The sequence below is a fragment of the Nyctibius grandis genome, chromosome 17 (genome assembly GCF_013368605.1).
Source record: "Nyctibius grandis isolate bNycGra1 chromosome 17, bNycGra1.pri, whole genome shotgun sequence".
Lineage (NCBI taxonomy): Eukaryota > Metazoa > Chordata > Aves > Nyctibiiformes > Nyctibiidae > Nyctibius > Nyctibius grandis.
The window spans coordinates 2,668,904-2,688,784 of NC_090674.1; the positions used below are offsets into that span (position 1 = coordinate 2,668,904).

Genomic DNA, 19,881 nt, shown 5'->3' on the forward strand with positions numbered 1-19,881 from the left:
TTCTTCAAGCCAAATGTTCCAAAGCAATAATACGTTCCTCTCTCATCGAGCTGGTTCTTTGTAAGAAGGTGTTTGCCTGTGGACAAATCCCCTGGTGTGGTGGAGAAATCGTGTGCCTTCCCTGCAGCCAACGGCATCGACGCCGACCGGCCGAACAGGCCCCTCGCTGGGGGATCCCACAGCCTGTCCGAGAGACATCTCCCATCGCTCTGCAGCGAGGCATCGCTTCAGCGTCAGAGCTGAGCAGATCCGAGCCCCCCTGGGTGGTACTTGGGGAGAGGAAAAGGTGGGCACCGTACCCAGCGCTGCGGCCTATCACCGGGTTACCTCGTCACCCCGACAAACAGCCGCATTTTGGACTGCATGAGAAATAATCTGGAGGTGAGGTGGGCAGAAAGCTGGGGGAAGAAAGGAGAGGTGGTTATTAACCTAGCTGCTGGAGCGGGGAGGGAGGAGGAGGACTGCACTGGAAGCTGCAATCGCACTATTTCCCCTCCCGTGAGTCAACGAGACCTTCCAGACCTGGATGTGGGAAGGTATTTACACCAACCCGCACTTGTTTTACAACAGAAAAACATGGAGGTGTCCTCAGAAGGGGGTTTCTCCTCCTGCCACGTTCCTGCTAGATGTGTTTTCTTGGGCTGAGCAGCAAAATAGGCCAGCAAAGGACCTTTTATGGAAGATATGGATCGGTCCCATATGGTCTTGGAAGACTGCATGGCAGGGGATGTAAAGCAGGGTCCTTCCCCCCGGTTTGAGACTGAGGGAGAAGAGAACGGATGCCAATTCGCTTTTCTGGAAGGAGGTAGAAATCAAACAGATTCGTGTCTATCCTATGCCAAGTATTGGTTTTATTCTAAGCCAATTAAAACCATGTCTAGAGGGGGCTTTTAAGGCTGGAGATGTGTGTGGGACACAAAACGAAAGTCTCTGTGGGTTGCTGGCTTGCAAAGCCTGGCAGGAAGTTTCACAAAGTAATAAATCATAAAAAGCCCACTCTGTTTCTTCTGCTGTCTTTCACCTAGGGACTCAAAGCATGTTTCTAATAGTAATGAGGCCTCGAACACTCATCGCCCTCAGCTTGCAAATAGGGAAACACTCTGATTGATTGGAAAGTGCCCAAGCCCTGGCAGCAAAGTGGCAGCAGACGGGGGAAAGAAGCCAGGTAGCCCGAGCCTTTCGCCTCCCCGGTTAGCAGAGCCGAAGCACGGACACCGAGACGTACAAAGCTGGGCAGGCAGAGCCCGCAGCACACCTGCCCACGAGAAAACCAAAACCCAAATCAGCCACTGGTGGAAAACTGTTTTTAATTTCCTAGTGACAAGCCCCTCTCCATGATATACTTAAAAATACCCCCAGAGCCACCTGCTTTCCCAAGAGTTACATAGCAGAGACACGAACGGTGACAGCTGCTTCCCGCAAGAACAAGCCCAGTTCGTGCGAGGAGGGAAGTGCCGCTGTTTCCTGAGGAGCGATGCTGATCCAGGCAGGAGGCAGCCCTTCCTCGTCCGTGGGAGGTGCCGTGGGCAGCTGCTCCAAAAGCTTTGATCCAGTGACACGCTGGTGCCACACTCCAGGCTCTCAGGAGCGTCTGAAAACTGCAGCTACAGCTCTGCCAGCTCTACCGACACGCCTTTGGGAATCCCAGTGCAACGGACGGTGCTTTGAAAGCAGTTTTAGTGCTGGCTGAGCATCTCTGCCCAACACAAATTGCTCTAATTTGCTCCTTCACCCACTGCCTGTCTCTTGCTGTCCCCGTGGTTCCAACAGTCTGGGCAGGGGAGGGAGGTTTCTCCCGAGAGACAGCTGGGGGAGTCACGGCGGTGAGCGTGGCCGGCTGGGAGAGCCTCGCAGTCGGCCGCGTCCTCCTCTTGCACAGTGTCTTCCTCTTCCCGAGTCCCGCTGCCTGCTGCCTGCTGTGGTTTCTTGGCTAGAGGGGAGAAAAGACTGCTGCCACCCTTCTCTTCCAGCTGACCCTCCTTGGTTTTAATGCCCACAGCTTTTAGGATCGTGTCCATTTGCTTCATGTAGTCCAGGTGGCCGTTTACCTGCAAGCAACAAGAGTCCTGTTAGTGGGGAAGCCGCAGGGAACCCAGCTCGGTCCAGTCCTTCATCTCAAAAGCCACCGCGCCGTAAGACTCGGCTTTAGCTCTGAAAGGCTGAAAGAATGAGGTCTGAAAAATGCAGTTGTCCATTGAGTAACCTGAACTGGCTGCACCCTTCATGGCACATGCTGCTGCCGGATTGCTTTTCCTCTAAGAAGTGTATGTTTAAATGCTTGGACATTGCTGAGATACAAACCCCCAGATTCTGGGTGCCACGAGGGTAAGAGAGGAGGTGATCTGCCGTGGTGAGAGATGCCCAGGTAGGAGACAAATTGTCTTAGTTCAACTCCCTGTTCTCTGTTAAATCATGTGTCCTCCCTGTGCCTTAGCTCCCGTTTAAAAGCAAAAATTATCTTATTTAAATTAGAATATAGTCACTAATCTCACAGGTGTGTTAAGGCTCTTGGCTAGAGGTGCACTGCTCTGTCCCACACCATATAAAACTGGGAGCCTGAGGGTTAGGGGTTCATAAACCAAATTAAAGTCAACAATACCTGCAAACCCCCACACATGTTCCTGTGTGCTGAGTCGGGGCTGTTTCGATGGTGCATTCCCCAGCTGGCCTGTAGAGTTCAGCAAAGATGAAGGGGTAGGATTTGCATCCTAAGATATTTTAGCATCTTTGGTAAATTCTATTTCTAACAGTTTAAGTCCTTCCTGACCCAGACAGAAGGCTGCATCACCAGGGTCACCAGCACACCTCTACCCAAACCTAAGCAAGTTTCTCTTCATGCACAGGCAAAATCCAAACCTCTTAGCTGTTAGCGTGAAGCAGCTTTTGAGGGGTAACATTTGGGTGCACTTAGGACTTGGAGCAAAATGAAGGATTTAATCAGCACATTAGTAATGCAATATGTGACTTTAATCAGTCCAGATGGCTCAACAGGCTCTTGATGTTTTGAACAGATTAGTTAATTAAAATAACCATTGAAGGACTGATGGACTGGCTGTTAAGATGTGTACATTGTTCTCTCAAAAAGTACGAACCTTTTACTATGCAGCAGGGGGGCTTGGTGCTGAAGAAAGAAATGAGCACAGCCTTGGGCAAGGTGGGGAGCAACAAGAAGGGAATGGGCGTTCTGGGAGGGGTTGCTGAAGCCTCTCAGTTTGCTGTGTTCTGACACCTCTACAGTCATCACAATGTCCCTGCCCTGGTCAGCGCTCGGGGATGTCTCAGCCTGTTGTGTTACCTAGTCATTAGTCAGAGAGAATGAATTTCCTCTGCCACCCTAAGGACTAGATTTTCATAACGCCTCAGTATCCAGCAGCTTCCACTAAAACAATGGGGAATTCCTCTTCCTTGAGCACCACGAGCACCAAGAGACACTGGGTATGAGCAGTTCTGAAGAGCTGAGCCCTGCCTCATGCAGCTAAAAGAGAAGCTGAGACCTCCTCAAAGTCTGTCCCTTACTGCAGGTCTGCTAATACCGCTGAATCTCTTCGAAGGAAACTCACTTCTGTTTTCAGGGTAGCCCAGGAGAGGATTCCATAAAGCCAGACCCAGTGCAAGCCCTGAGAAGCGTTAAGAGGAGGCAGGACTCCTTCTCTGCTATACTGTGACATTAAGTACTGAGCCATCAGCAAAAGAACAGCGAACAAATTGCCCTGCCACTTCAGAGCTGTGAAGCCATCCTGGTGGGAAAATTCAGCAATTCCAGTTCTCAAAGGCCTGTTTTCATCTGCAATCAGAAAAGCTGAATTCCTCCGCCGGGTAGGCTGTGCTGGAGAAGGGCTGGGAACACCTCAAACATTGTAAGGGACAATAAAAACTTTAAAGGGAAATAAACAATTGTTTGAATATTTGTCAGAACAAAGTGCAGGAGGAATTGCAGAATAAATGGAAAAGTGTTCTTGTAACCAAAGCAAATAATATTTATGCTTGGTATAAGGAAATGAAAGCAGTGGGGTAGGTTTATGAGTGTGCTTAGGTGACTTCTCCCCTGTTGTATCTGATTTTATGGTTGCTTTGACTCACTGGAAAACACAAGCCAGTTGCCTGTATCACTAGTTCTGCTGCAGATGATAGCGTTGCTCAGGTGGATTGATGGGTCAGCTGAGAGGAGCTGTCAGTTCAGAAAGTTTGGAAAGGTTTTCAAGTTCACATCCACCCCAAAGTGTCAAAAATGTCATTGAGCATAATCAGCTGTTTATTAAATTCAAACAGAAGTCTTTTTATTTGGTACAGTAAGTCCTCCATAACAGGACCTGCCTGCAGCAGAGGAAGACTCCTTCTCTGTATCACCAAAAGACACTGATCGCCCTTCCTCTCCCCAGCTTGCTCTGGGAATACACAAGATTTGGCAGCTGAAATGTTACCATCTTTGTGGCTTTCAAACCAGCTTCTCGGCTCAACTCCACGAAACAAGATCACTTGTGGTTAACTGAGGGAATTTTTGCCGTCTTTGGGGATGATGACCTGTTCTCAGTTTATCTATCCCTTAATCTCCTTTATGAGTTGATGGTAATAATGTATCTGGGCAAGAGGTCTTGGGCATTTGGGAAATTTCAGCAGTTTTGGGAGTAGTGCAATATCTCTCCTTAGCAACGCCATCTCCTACAGATCTATCACACTGGGATCTGCAGCAAGTTTGAGACCTCACCTTACCCTACTGTCACCGGGGCAGCAGGCAGTGAGAAGCTGCGTGGTATTTCAGCTGCGTTCAGCTAATATCAATAAGTCACGCTGTTGTAATTGCAAGATCTCAAACCCATCAGCTGAAACTGTGCTACAGGAGAAAACCTCACGTACACAATGTGTCAGCTCAGTCAGTCTTCCCCTTAATTCACACTTTTAATTGGATGTTGCAACTGATTTTTCTTTCCATGTTAGCTGAAGAGGTTAGAAGCGAAGCTCAAAACAATTATACAGAATTATCATTCGTGTTCCAACATAAGGCAGGAAATAGCTAAATTCTCCATCCTTAATTCCCCTTCCTGTGCTTTGTGTAGCCACTCTTGCAGAATCAAACGTTATTAACACCACTTAGGGAGAACTCCCACTGCTTTTGCTGGCAGTTTTGCTTGAGGAAGGTCTGTGTGATGGGGCTGCTGCTTGCAAAGTCAACAGCTACAAACCCCTTCGGTGCAAACCTGCCAAGAATGGAGTCTGCGAGGTCTGGCTGTGCAAGCACAGTCCTATTTTCAAATGCAAGGTGTGTAAAGTGTAAAAGAAAATCTATAAAAGGTGATAAGTGATGCAAATTGTTTCTCTCCATGGGAGAATTGTAATGGTATCAAAACTCTGCTGGTTACTCAAATGGAATATTAAATTTCAGATGTTGAATTGTATTAGATGCAAATGTAAACTACTTGTGACTCTTTCTAAAATGTAGCACTTGCTAATCTCAGCTTTTGTGAAGGAGAGGGCTGCAGTCCCAGAAATTCAGCTTTGCCCAGGGTAGGCGGGGTGTCCGAACGCTGTATGCGCTCGGAACAGATGTTGTGGGAACCCACGGCGAAACGATACACACACGTTCCAGGCACGGCGCAGGAGATGGGAAAATTGCTTCTATAAATCTGCAGGAAGGCCGCGCTGGTATGGCACCACGCTGCTCCTGAGTGGCACTGCCTATGAGAATTTTGGCACCAGCCTGATGAAATACAAGCTCACGGAGCGCTATGAAATGGTTCTCTCTGCATTTTAGAAGCAGCTAAGTATCCCCAGCCTTCCAAAGAGCACATCACGATCGAGCAATGCGCCTGTGCTGCAGCAAGGAGGAACACCAGCCTCTGAGATTTTGTCTGCCACAAAGCAAAACCAAACTGCAAGTTATTAATGGCTCCATTTGCACTTCTTTGGAAAAGCTTTTTCTGTTTCTTCCTCTGTTCTAACATACTGACATTGCCAGCACCCTCTGCTTGCATCCCAAAGGGAAAAATGTATTTAATCTGTATTTAATGTGTGATTCTCAGAGCTCCCAAATCAACAGCAAGAAGGAGCACAGAAAACGAAGCCACTGATGACTGCAGGGTTGCAGGGACATACGAAAAGGAAGAAATCATCCCTGTGCCCTTATAGCCCAGCAGACAAATGGACTTGTTTCCACAAAGACTTGCACGTCCCTTAGATGTGAGAGAAGGCTCTCCAGGCTCCTTTGAGCTGCTGCCTGAAGCCCAGTTCTGCTCCTAGCTCTTGCTCTTCTGATCCTGTTAGTGCCTGTCACCATGGGAGGTGGCACTGCTCATTTGAAACAAGTGAAAGGTGTAATGAGACATAGAAAACCTTTTGCCTTTTGAAGTCTCCAGGGTTCTTGATTAATCTACATTTCGTAACCACAACTAATTGTTTGCTGCAAGTCTTGGGAATACAGGGGCAAAACCCCACAATTTAATGCATTTGGGGGAAAAAGCCTGGCTCACAGAAGTGCCACATCAGTTGGGTTTCACAATATTCAGACTTTTCATCTGCTTATGGTATTTATGCATGCTGTTGGGCCAGACTGCCTTGAATCTGCCTTCCCTCATGATGGGAACATTAGGCCCCTCTTCTGAGAGAGCTTCTGGAAAGAGAGATCAGTTATTCTTGGTTTTTAATCATCATCATAAAGAGAGCTTTTCCACTGCTCAGTTACAGCAGCAAAGAAAAGGTAAAAAGCTTTGAGGTGTCTCAGAGGGAAAAGGCAAAGGTGTTTGTCTCTACGTACCATTGCCATGACTGCTCTAGAGAGTAAAAAGTACCTTGTATCTTTAGTCTGCGGCTGTGCAGAGCACGGCTCTGGTGCTCCACGTGTTTGAATAAGGAGGGGTTTACTCTTAGTTGGTGTCACTGTGTGTTGCCTTTACAGGAATTTGTAAGCACCAGCAGCAGCTCGGCAGCTGCCATCCAGATGACGAGTTGATGAAGAATAAGAAAAGGAGAATTTAGCTGCCATCGAAAGCGTGGGAAAGGAAGGAGTCTTAAAGTCCGTGCAAAACTTAATCATGGTCTGAGGATCTTTAAGACAATTTTCACGTTGGACTAACGAGAGAACAGGACTGACTTCTGCAAAAATTGTGACGATCCACCCATGCTCTCTACTAGACTTTAAGCCACGCATTCCTCCTGCCCCCAACCTTCTGGTTTCTGCTGCGGTAAAACTGCCCAGAGAAACTCAAGCACCCGTTCTTGACTTGTGAGCCCCCGTGAAAATGCTCTGCCTGTGTTCTGACTCCGAGCATTTCTGCAATATTCAAATGTTAATGCAAAATGTAATCCCCAATATCCCATTTGAACAAACAGCAATCAATCTAGTACACTACAGCCCAATTACCTCCTTGGTCTCTGTAACAGGTGCTGTCAAATAAATCTCCTGAATAAATCAGTCCCATTGTAACCATTAGGAAGGCTGTTATAACTGCATTTGCTGAGTGGGAGGACATTTTTCTCTCCGTTTTTTTTACTGACAGTCAGATAAAAAACATACTAATCAAGAGAGACAGACAATAAATGCTTTGGAGGTGAACTCCTGTTTATACTGAAGTCTCTTAGTCCTCCACTCGTTTGAGGATTCTGATGCTACCACAGCAAAGAGAACCAAGCCCTTTGGATGCAGTCCAGTTTTCATCACGGATGGACTGGGAGATGCCTAAAATACTGAGGCTGCCTGCATAATACTTTCGCACTGAGCACCTTTGCATCGTCTATGCTTTATTCTTTGATCATAGCGTGTCCTTTCTTATTCCTGGCAGGAGACTCACAGGGACCTCCAGCAAGAGCATCTGCAGGGATGGAGCCGGTCTCCATTATAGAAAATATCTCCCTCTGTATTTCTGTTATGCTACTGCACTATATTTGCAGCAAAATCCATCTTTGCTTTCTTGCCACTTTAAAAAATATTGCTCCTGAATATTTCCTTCTCCATTCTTGCTCTTTTTGCTTTAAAAATGTTCATCAGAATGCGCTGTATTTCTTTTCATAAAGCTCCATGGTCTGGAAAACGGATCAAGAGAATGACACCTACTTAACATAGGTTTTTCCCCCTGCGGAGGTTGCTCTTTTTCCCCCTCAACGGTTTGCAGTAAGATTAAGCAAGTGAAAGTGTCAGCTCTTTCTGAAATGAGAACAGCGCTGGGATTGTCTGTTGGCATCATGCAGCACGGATACAGATGCACAACAATAGGAGATTAGCAGATAGCAGCTCTGCAACCATTATTCATTTAGCTGAAATGTAAATAACTGCTCCTCTGGGGGAAAAACGGAGCGGCTGCTGCGAGCCAGGCAGGATAAAGTCTGCAGGACTCCAGGGGTTTTCAAAGTTCAGGAAGCAGAAGGTCAGCAGAAAGAGGGTCTCTGAAGAGAAGTCAAAGAGAGGAGAGTAGCACGGACTGAACTAACAGGAAAAAGTCACCCCAGTGCCACCACTGCTTGACACCTTTGGCCATTTTTCTTTTCATGCCAGCAACAAATGTCACTGCTCACAAGTGACTAATGGCAATTCTGGGGACAGTGACAAAACGGCTGTGGGAGCATGTGGAAGTGCTAACCAAGGCAACCCAGTAAGATGCAAAGATACAAGAACAGCTACGGTGCTGGACCGTGTTTAAAAGCCTCTACTCTACCACTTCCTTCTGGGAAGCCTATATTTTGTTCTGCAAAGTCTCTGTTTTATCTGTACAGCATTAAGCCCTGTGTTTTCTGGCAAGGGCTGTACATAGCTCAGTTATAATGAATGAAATGTGCTGGTAACAGTTGGGTATTTATAGGCTCAGTGGGCTGGTGCTCCAAAAAATCTGAAAGCACTTAAAAGTGCCTTTGGCTCCAAGCAATGTTGACAATCCCTACCAGCTTGTGGGGACATTTGGGAGGAGTCACGGCAGGAACAGTGACCATGGAAGTATCCTGAGCTTTGGGCTGAGCATCTTCCAGTCCAGTTTGCAGAGAGGGAAAAATGAGTTAAAATATTAAGATACAGAAAACCAAGATTGCATGTCCAAGATTACTGGGAATATGAATACCCAAGCTAAGCTCTGCATGATTTTCTGTGGAAGAGCTCGCTCATGAGTAAAGACAAGGCAATGAGATCATTAGTTTGCTTAAGGTAATTGAGTTGAATATTGCTAGACATATATTATAGTGGCTTATCATTAATGACACTAGATGGCTTTGAGGAAACTAAATGTTTACCAGACATACAGGTGAATCTCTTCCTGCTTCCTCGAGACCTACACTCCAGACAGGCAGCAGCCCAGGTCTTGATCTACCAAACCAGCCCTCGATATGACAGAGCTTCTGTAATTACAAACTGGTTCCTGCACCACGGCGTCAATGCAGCCCAGGGGACCGAGGTACAAGGCGTATGACCTTGCCCTTGTATGAACTGGAACAGTGTTGAAGGCTCCACCAAGACAAGATTGCAGGTTGCACGTGCTCCTCAGTCATGTGTTTGAGCTCCAGGTTTCCCAGCTGCTGATCCTACCTACCTGCTGATCCAGGGCTTAGAAGACAGCAAGGTCTTTCTTGGAGAATAATGGCATTTTCTGTTTCCAGTATGAGATATTTCAGAATAAAAAAACCCCAAACACATCCAACAAGAGAGGCAAATTCTCATTATTTTGCTCAATACTGAGTGCTGGCTGGGCCAACAAAATCTATGGTCTGAGATGAGAGTTATCTCAAAGAAAGGAAAGAGGGACAATGTACACAGAGGTGCTCTCTTCACTCTCCTGTCTTCCCCTAATCAATGAGTGTGAGGTTACAGTGCTGCAAGCAAAGGGCAGAAACTGAGAATATAAGAACTGCTACTTACTACAGCCGATAGGTCCATGTTTACCATCCTCCTGTCATGCAAGTCAACTGGCTGGAGGCCTGCAACGTTGATCTGGACAGAAGAGGTTCTGTATACAAACCTCAGCAGCCAGTCCCCCCTAGGAGCAGAGCAGAAGAAGAGTGTGAGTAAACCCTATTGCCAAACCAATGTAGTATGTGACTACTCAGACCACCAGGAGAGTAGAAAGGCTGGGAAGCACAGTGATGTCTGGACCTGCTGCAGCTTGGTCTGACATAGGAGTCAGAGCAGTTGCTGAATTCAGGGCAGGTTCCTGGGACACAGTAATGTAAGTCTGAATTTAATCTGGATTCATGGGTGTCCTGATTCACGGGTGTACTCTCATTATGTGCAGCAGGTTTAAAAATCTGACCCTTCTATTTATTTCTGTATTTGCTTAGAGACTGCAATACATTCACATATTTAATCTTTTTAATGTACTAATAGGTAGAAGTTCTCCAGCCTGTAGACAGCTGTAAACGTGGTGAGGCCTACAATACCGATGTTGCTGACATAACTATCGACTATGAAGCTCCTCGGAGTGCTCCTGATTTATAGGTACCGTATAAATACATGGTTTCAATGACAGAACTAGGAATAGTTTGTTCCCACTCTAAAGTATTGCCATAAGTCACTGTGACAGTTTCAGGGTAGACTCTAGCATGATGAAAGAAGGCAATGTGTCCTTTGGAAATACATAACCTCTTCTCCTGCGCTGAGCAACAGAATAAAGCCCAGGCAGCTAAACGCCACTACACTCTACAGAGTAGATTTAAGTTGGATGTGAGTGATGTTTGTACTCTGTGATGGCAGCAGGTGAAATGCACCTGTACAGGTCACCATTTCTGGCTGCTCCTGTCCACTCCAAAATGGTCCATGCTAGAAGCTCTAAGTCTACACAGAGCACTGCAAAATCTTTGCAACGCATCCACGCTACTCAGGCATGTGTTCTTTCAAAAGCTGAGTGAGTCTAACTAATTTGGTGAAGGTTTCTCAGTAGGAATTTGTAACCCTGCTGTGAAATGGGAGGGGACAGCTCTGACAGCTGCCTTTCAACCTCCATGTCCTTTCAGATGTCAAAGCCGAAGGAAACAAGCTACACTGGACTGAAGCTCAACAAATTGGGCCCAAATGTGATCTTGCAGGAGTTTTATTCGATGTAATTCATCTGACCTAGACAGAGTTCCTCCTAAAGTGACAGAATGAGGCCACAATTTGTACAAGCGAGAGACCAGAGAAATCAGAATCAGGTGAGGTCTTACCATGAAATGTTTGTCTAATCCTTCTCTCATATCTAATATCCTCACATAAATTCTCCGTATCTCTCAGTTACCTCCTCTAGCTGCCCCTCATGCTGACTGAATAACCCTCAAAATTAAGCATCTGAGGGCAAAGTAGAGAACCAGCGTAGTGGAATATTTCCTGACAGTCTCCTCATCTGCTTCTTCCTATTAGTGAGCAATAAGCTACAATTTCTACATCATTTTTCACTCAAGACATGGGCTTGCCAAAGCAGAGACTAACCAAACTACTGCACTCTCAGAGGTACAGACACACATACTATTTTATTCCATCAGCACATGCAGGCTTTGAAACTACAAAAAGATCTTTTTTTTCTTATATTATAGGAAATGAATATACTGAACCTTTTGCAGTGAAACTGATTTTTGTGTAACACAGGGAAGAACGGTATTTGCCAGGGCAAATTCAGTTATTTGCAGGAATTGCTGTCAGTTATGGCTTCTTGGAGGAACACAGAAGCACTCCCAAGGAGGCAGCAATTGCTTTTTCCTTATGTCACATAAAGAAAGGCTGTAACTGGGGTGCACATCCGGCATCCATAAAACCTCCCGTGATCCAAAAAAGGACAAAAGCAACAATTTTCAGCCTGACAGATGGGATTTGTAATTTGTTGTTTTAATCTTGAATGCTTTTAATTCTTCTTAGTTCTTTGTAAATTAATATACTGTTAGATGCACAGTAATACAGCACTTCCTTGTCTTACATATACATATGTAGGCATACATGTGGTGCATGGAACGTACCCACAGCATTTTAACTGTCCTTGGCCTGAGGGCTCACGGCTTTATGAGCTGTCTTGACTTGCAGTTACATGTTCTTTGCTAATCTTCTTGCCTGGTTATTTCTCAATTTCTTCTCCCATGCTCTTAGTCTTCCCTGCTTCATTCCTTCGTTTTAATTTCCCCTCTTCTAACTGTGCTGCTAAGCAGTGTTCTTGTCACAATGATCTTCCAATACGCAGTCATTAGATTTGATACTGTCACTTGAATTCTTAATAGCTTGTATAAGATTGCTTCAGCTGCTTCGTGCCTCTGAATCTCCCTCTTCTCACCCAGCAGCTCTCACAACTCTGCATAGCAGTTGTCTGCACAGTTTTAAAGGCTGATATTTGGTTTCAAGGTAACCTTTCTATTCTTTAACATCCTTAGTGAATTTGCCACAGCTATTACAGCCGTACCTCCTTTGTACGTAAAATATCTTGTTCATGTGGACTATCTTGACCAGAAACTGAGTCTAGGTACGAAAAATCTTCAATTTGCTCGAGCTCCTTCCCTTCCATTGCAATTTTCACATCTTGTTCCCCATAAGCAGCCCCCAGTGAACTGTATCTCAAAGCTCTGATAGATTCTAATTCACATTCTTTAAGAGTCTGTGAACTTAACGGCCATATTTATAGTCCTTTACATAAAGCTGAGATTTAAAGGGGCCTTAGAATATGTCCAATTATGCACACAAACACACTGATCCAGCTTTAAGCTGCCAGCTTATAACAGTGCCACCATAGAAACAGGACCTACATATTGAGCACCTCTGGCTTCCAGTGTAACTATGCATCACAAACAGCCAAGAGCTGGAGACAGAACAGCATTCAACTGGCTCCTGAAGACTGTCATCTCCAATTAATCTGAGGGAGAGACCTCCGGAGGGAAGAGGCTTTGGCTACTGAATCAACGTACTCACCAGCTGAACAAATATTCACTTACAAAATGTTTAAAAGGGGTAAAGGTACAAAATAATTTCAAAGTGATGCTAGGATAATGAAGCAAGGGGCTGAGCACGTACAGACCTGCAATAGCCGTTTATGATCCTGCCCGACACCACTTTTGTGATAGCTTTCCAGTTCTTGGCTTCTCCTTCCACTGGAGCTCCCAGTAAGACCACATCTTCAATGATCCCTTGAGAGTCTATCAAGATGAAAGCAGAACAGCTCAGATTTAGAAAACAGATCAGAAAAGATATCTTTACACGTCCATGAGGGAGGGGTATGTTCAGCTGTGCACTACAGAAAAATCATCATTGCTGTGGTTTAAATTGAGACAGAAACAATGGAAAGGAGGATCTGAAACATCATTTTGCATAAATGTTAAATGTCCGTAGTTCCAGCTGGAGTCAGTAAATGGGAAAATTAGAGATCCTGAGATAGTGAAAGGGACTAGGCTGATGGCAAGAGGGAGAAGTGGCCTGGCCTCTTGTCCAGAAAGATGCAGCTCAAGCAGCAAACCTGTGGCAGGTTTTTTCCGCAGACATATTGATCTGGGTTTGCACAGAGCTGAACTGTTATGCTTTGAAACAGGTGAAAGGGACTGACATTCCATATGGTCAGCAAATGTTGTCATCTATTAAGCACGATAAACTCTTCCCACAACCAGTCATTAGAGCTGAGTTCATGGAAAACATGACCTGTACATGCAACAGAAAACCCCCAAATTCTTCATACTGATTGGGAACTAGCAACAATGAAGGCATTTGCCAACACGAAGTGATAATCTGTCTGCCCTTTTCTTGAAGGGTAGTTTAACCCAGATGCCCAGGGCATGATTTGCTGAAAAGGCATGTTGACTTTTAAGCGTAATAAATCTTCCTCTCTTATCAGACAGCTGCAGCTGGGGAATTTCAGTAGAAATAATGACTGAATGAGAAATATTGGGCATCTCTGCTGCTTTCCTGAACTCCTAAACAATATATTAATATCTATTCATAAATTTTCTGTGTTAAGAGAGATCAAGCACCTGATGCCATAGGAGTTAAATGAAATTCACGGGAGCGCACGTCTTGGGAGACTCATGGGTATAGCATGCCAGATCCATACTCCCCACCTGTGGCAGACCAGCTGTGAGCTAAACCATCCTCAGGCTGGAGTTTGCAGTTTGTAAAATAATACGCTGAAGTTTACGGGGAAGTGGAAGTGCGAATGACTGCGTACCACATCGAGTTATGACAGAGAGACTGGCTGGACTTTTTAAATGTAAATCAGTTGGTTTCCTTTTGCTGATAGGAGTAAACGACTTGGAGCTGCCTGCAGTGCCTGCATCTTTCTCTGCAGTGTAAATCCCAGCGCCTGACAATAATCCAAAAGAGCTCTCGTGGCATTATTTCTTATTGCAAAGCAAATTTTGCACCAATCAAGAGAACAGCAAAGAGCAATTCGATTTTGTTAGTGTAATCTGTGAGCAATAAAGTCCTGTTCCCATAATCATGGGCAATGAAAAAGAAACCCAGAGCCTTGCGAACGAGGAGCTCGTTCCAACCAAGGTACTAAATTCCATGGCCACAGTGTGAGCCAACTGAATAAATAAACAGCTAATTCATCAGGATCCCGGACAGCTGGGCAAGGTATTGGAAGCTTTTGTTTCTCCAGTCCTTTGTACAGCTTTTTTCTTGCTCAGAACAAAAATGATTAGCCTTGTCTGAAAAATACTTATTTTCTTTGAATGTTGACAGAGGGGGACATAAACCTGAGAACAGATCACTGGCCTACATAGTTGCTGATACTTTAGATAAATTAAATGTATTTCACAGTTTGCAAATCTTTTATATGATGAAGAACAATAAAGTCTGCACAAGCAGGAATATGAAAACAAACAAAAAAAAAAGGAATTACTGATGGGCAAAAAATAAAAACTGATAAGATGATTTGTCCAGAAAAGGTGTGGAAGGTACAAGCTGACCCAGAGGCCATAACCAGTCCTTGGGAGCTGGGCTTTGCTGTGCCTTTAGGGTACAACTCACTGGGCAAAGAGGAAAGCGTCTCATCACGTTAGTCCTTGCTGAAAAGAGACCAGGGGTGGAATTTAGCTCTCTCTGGGCATTGTACAGATGCAGTGCCAAGGACAGTGTTTCCCAGCAGAGTTTGGCAGCAGTATTGCTGATACCTAACCACAGCAGAGATGATAACCCAGTGGTGACACTGGTCACGCAAGGAATTCTGTAGGACGCTGTGATCGGTATTAGACAAATATGTAACGTGTGATACCTCGCTCCTGTCGCGCGCAGTTTGGTTTCGAGGTTCAGGGTCTGGTGGTAACAGCCATTATCACTTTTCATTAGTTTACGCTTCTTATTTACTAAAATGCATGGAAATTGTGATGAAGAAATCAGACTAATGATCTTCCCGTGGAGTAACTTCTCTCTGACAGGTCATTACTACATCTTCTGCTGTAATGTCATTTTCTGGAAACCTACTAAGCTCTGGCTTCCAGAGTCATTTGTGATGAAGTATCCCAAAGGTTATTTAATTGCTTTGCAGAAGAGTATTTTCCTTTAACAGAATTTGAGTTTCTGCCATGGTGCTTCACGGGATAATCCACGATTAGTTATTTGTCCTCAGAAATGCCACTGCCATCTGGATACAACAGGCCTGCATGACTAGGCCTTGTATTTCTTTTGTGTGAGACATCCAAGTCCAAACCCAAATCAGTCTCAGATGTCCCAGGTCCCAGCTCCATTCCTTCTGTGGCTTGCGCTGGAATGTGCATGTGAAGAACGCCTTGGCAATCTGTGCTAAACATGCTGCTTTTCATCTCGCAAACAGCTCAGCTTTCGTAATTCAATTAAGGAACTGAAAAATCAGTGTACAGTGGGGAGCTGCTATGATACATAATTACGATGCTTAGATTTCTGTAGAATGGCAGCCAACCTAAAAGACCCCTAATGATTTCCTTTCACGTATTACTTAGCTACGGGCCCATGTTATTCCAGCAAGAGACTGCAGATCATTAAATAAAAGGCTGAAAATATCTCAGCCCCTGGCATTCTTAGGACACAAAAAGAGTAGATCTAGGGCCAGATTAGGATCTGGGTTCTGGCTTCAGTGTAACTGCGTTAGGATCATTCTGGATTTGATTAGATTTATTTTAAGAACAGAATTCCTGTACTTGAGGACTTCCATCTGAAACCAGAAGTGATGTTCTGGTACGCAGCTGTCAACAGAAAAAATGCTGACCTTCTCCATCCTCACTTGACTGTATTCCCACCTTCCTGGACTTTATTGAACATTTTCCTTTATAAAGCTCCTTATTTATTAGCGACTCTTTGTGAGGCTAAATGGTTAATGAATTAAATCAGCTACATAGCGGGGAAGGCAGGCTGCGCACACACACTCACTACTGACTCAACTCCAAGATGCAATTTACATCAACTGATCATAATGATTTTATTCTTTTTCTAAATTAAAAATAGAATCTATTAATAAACAGAACCACAACGGGTAATAAATTGACAGATGGTTTTATAGTTGACTTCGGGGAAAAATTACCATGAAAATGGCAGACGACAGTGGCATTTCAGTGACTTAAATGGAAGGGAGGACTCAGGGAATCAGATACAATAGCTACAGAGAGCTTCCAATAAAGGCAAGGCATCCTCTGCCAAGATCCCAGTGGCGTGTGGGCAGCTCACAGACTGATCTAGCAGTCGACTGCCACAAAATGTCAAGTTGTTGTTTACAGACTGGAGACCAAACTGACACACTGGAGCACCTTGGGTGAAGACAGCGGATTTAATCCACTGAACTGGTGGAAACAACAGTAGAATTTGGCTCCAAATGCATTTCAAAACCACTGTTTTTAGGTTTCTGTCCTATCCTAAAGGACCCAAGCTCTGTTCTAGAGGAACTCTTCCTCTTGGAGGAAAAACTTCTCTACCAGCACTAAGGAAAATAAAGGTGAAAAAGGTTAGAAGGTGAACTTTACCTTTTTCTTGAGCCATCTCCTGCAGGCAGAAGTAAATGACTCTTGCACCCAGACTGAAGCCAATCAGTGTGACAGGTCGCTTGCCCTAAGAAAGAAGGAAAGGAAACGTCAAATACCGTTCTAGACCTAGAAAGAGAGACTGGCTGCAGAATCCCTGAGACCCTGGTACAGAAAGCACTTATGCTTGTGCAAGATCTTTTAAACGTTTGAGCAATTTGGTAGATTTCAAAGGAATTATGTATCCTCAAAGTTATGCACGGTTCAATATTGAGAATTTGGCATATCTGAGTACTTTGTATTTGTTGATAGAAGATCATTTGAAAGAATCTAATGATCAGAAGTTACAACAAAGCAGATGTTTCAAACAGAAACAAAACAGAGGCAGTCATTGTTTTGAAATTTCCAAATGGAAGCCTAACCCAAGGAGCAAAATCTTCCTAGAAATTGTTCAATAAACAGAAGAAGAAGCTGTAATACAAAAATATTGACCACTTGTAGATTTAAGACTGAATGACAGCAGCACTGTGCGGCTGTTATAAAAAATGACATGGGGTAAGCTTTTATTTTGACTAGCCTAGTAAGATTTTCTATAAGATCAAAGGGAGCCTAATCTCAACAACAGTGAAAAAGGGCCTTTGTATTAACCAGGGAGCAGGTGTGCGATGGGCTCCCTAGACATCACGCTAACTGGTTTTAGACAATCCAGCACATCGGAATGTGTGTTTTCACAATAGCGAATGCTTAAAAGGCAGTAACAAATGCCCCCAAGCAAAACAAAGGGCTTGTATGAAATAAAGTTTATTGCCTTTCCTGGGATTGTATTTTCATGAGAAATCAAGTTTGTTGCTACTCTGCTGTTTCACATTGTTATTTATGACATGCAGCTCTTGGCCACAGTTCCCATAGGGCTCCTCTATAACAGATACCAGAGTAGCGTGCCTGTGAGACAAACATGTGGCCAGCAGAAAACAGCCTCCCTCCATGCCAGTGACAGCCCAGCAAATAATGGCAGGCTTTTGGGGGCAGAAGCGTCTTTTGCAAGCCTTCTCAGGGAGGCTTAATAACTTGGGTCACTTCTTTTAGGTACCAGCCAATTCCACTTCTCTGGAGGCAAAAACATGGCTCACAGTGCATCTACTGCTGCCCAGTCTTCTCTTATGTTTTGCTAGTGCCTCTTAATTATCAGTGAATATTTTTAGCACTTTGTATTCTCTTTTCCTTTTCACCTATCTTTACTTTCTGTTCTTACATTTCCAGTGGGTGAGTTGGCCTGGCTGTCTTGTGACATGGTCAAGGCACTTGTCATTTATGACCTGGATCTCTTCTTCTTCATTTAGAAAAGCTTTAGGTTAAATGGAACAAATCTTAGCAGGAATTCTCTTGATTCACTTGGGACTTGCTATGTTTCCTCAATGAACCAGATACATGCTGGTCACCTTCATGCATAATTTTTTAATTTTTCAGTTTAGTAATTTTCTTGTCCCTGGAAAGATACCACTTGATAGTTAACTAGCATGACTATAAAACTTAACCTCTGGGCCAAAGCCCTTCCAGACATTATTCCTGGATAATTTCTAGCCAATTACCTGCTGTCGACTGAGCAGGATATGTGCTAGGTGTTTGCCTACTTCAGCAGACCGATGCAGACACACTCCCCAGGGGTTGTCAATGACGCTGGCAACAGTCAAGAGCGAAGCTGGCCAAGTCAAGGCCGTCACAATACCTGCAACACACAAAGCAAACAAACAGCACGGCATAGGCACAAATCTGGGCTACTCTTAGGAAACGTCAAAAGCAAGATGGATCACTGAAGTTAAAAGCTAAACCCAGGACCTTTTGTCATTTCCAGTTCTTCTTTCTCAAGAGCTGATCTGAGAAATGTTTTCCTCGACTAAAGATAAGAAAGAATCTGATGTTCTGATACGGAGGCAAACAGACCCTATACATGAATGTAACCTGCACGTTTGAAAGGTTTACATAAAGCAGTAAAACACAGAGTAAGAACATAGAGAAATAAACACAGTCACGCATGCAGGAAGGTGTTTCCAGCTGTAATTTTAAAAGAACGAGTCAATGACACAGAGGCCCAGCAATCCAGGAAAGCAAATCTAAATTACAGGTGTGGCAGAGAAGGTTCTCAGGCCACTTCTGCAGGGTGGTGCCAATACTGCCCAGGGAGATGCCTCCTCAGAAATCTTCCTTGTTTAGCAAAGCTCCTCTAAACAGACACCAACAGTCAAACTGCACAAGAGCCACTCAAACAGATCTGATACGATTTAGGTTCTTACCTGATAAGACAGTGAATTTTAGGGCTTCTTGAGCCATCATGTTCACAAAACCATTCAACAGGGAATCTAAGGCGTTGCCAAGCTCCATCAAGTACTTGGATTCCCAGGCCAGACAGTACTGCTCACTCGATTGCAACATGCTTGTCCATGGTGCTGTGAAGCTCCCTGAGAAAGGTTGCAAAGATGGAATTCATGTTCAGAGAAAACGCAACAGCAGCTGACTCCTGGCCAGATGAGTCCAACAAAGAATCAGAAAAGAGCTGGCAGGACACTGGAATATACTAATATATGGTATAACGAGGAATCATATTTAAAACTACTGTGAGATTTAGACTCCATATTTCCCCTGTTTTACAATAAATTTGGGCTTTGTAAATAATCGTGCAGCTTTAGCTGCCTTGGCAAAGAGTCTTCAGTGTGGACAGGCTCAGACTTCATGACCCATTCAATTGCCTCAGTTTAATTTTTTCCCTCCAGGTGCTAATCAAAAGCAGTGCCTGGATATTTGAAACATAATGGATAATTTCCACTGTGCAAGTCTAATTTTTGGCTGAAAGAACAATTTGTAAGCCATACGCTCTCCTGTTTGTAGCGTGGCTTGTACTAAGTGGCCAGGAGGGGCCTGGCAACGCTGTTAATGGCAGATGAACTCTGAAGGGCAGAGCAGAATTTTCATTTTAATTAACTGAAACCCTCTCCACACTGTTCCTTCCCCAAACGTTGCAGGGCAGGTTGAGGCATGAGAGAGATCACA

At 44.5% G+C, this 19,881-nt stretch overlaps 1 protein-coding gene across 4 annotated transcripts in view; it reads right to left on the bottom strand.

Moving 5' to 3' along the window:
• Positions 1-1,330: 1,330 nt before the first annotated feature.
• Positions 1,331-19,881, bottom strand: part of TMCO4 (transmembrane and coiled-coil domains 4) — a 34,395-nt gene continuing 15,844 nt past the window's right edge. For all 4 annotated transcript variants that reach the window (XM_068414862.1, XM_068414859.1, XM_068414858.1 and 1 more), the window contains exons 9-14: positions 19,128-19,292; positions 18,426-18,562; positions 16,840-16,924; positions 12,936-13,053; positions 9,830-9,947; positions 1,331-2,048 (exon numbers count right to left, since the gene is read on the bottom strand). In XM_068414862.1, coding sequence (XP_068270963.1) covers positions 1,716-2,048; positions 9,830-9,947; positions 12,936-13,053; positions 16,840-16,924; positions 18,426-18,562; positions 19,128-19,292 — 956 coding nt within the window. In that variant the 3' untranslated portion in view covers positions 1,331-1,715. The remainder of the gene's footprint in view (positions 2,049-9,829; positions 9,948-12,935; positions 13,054-16,839; positions 16,925-18,425; positions 18,563-19,127; positions 19,293-19,881) is intronic.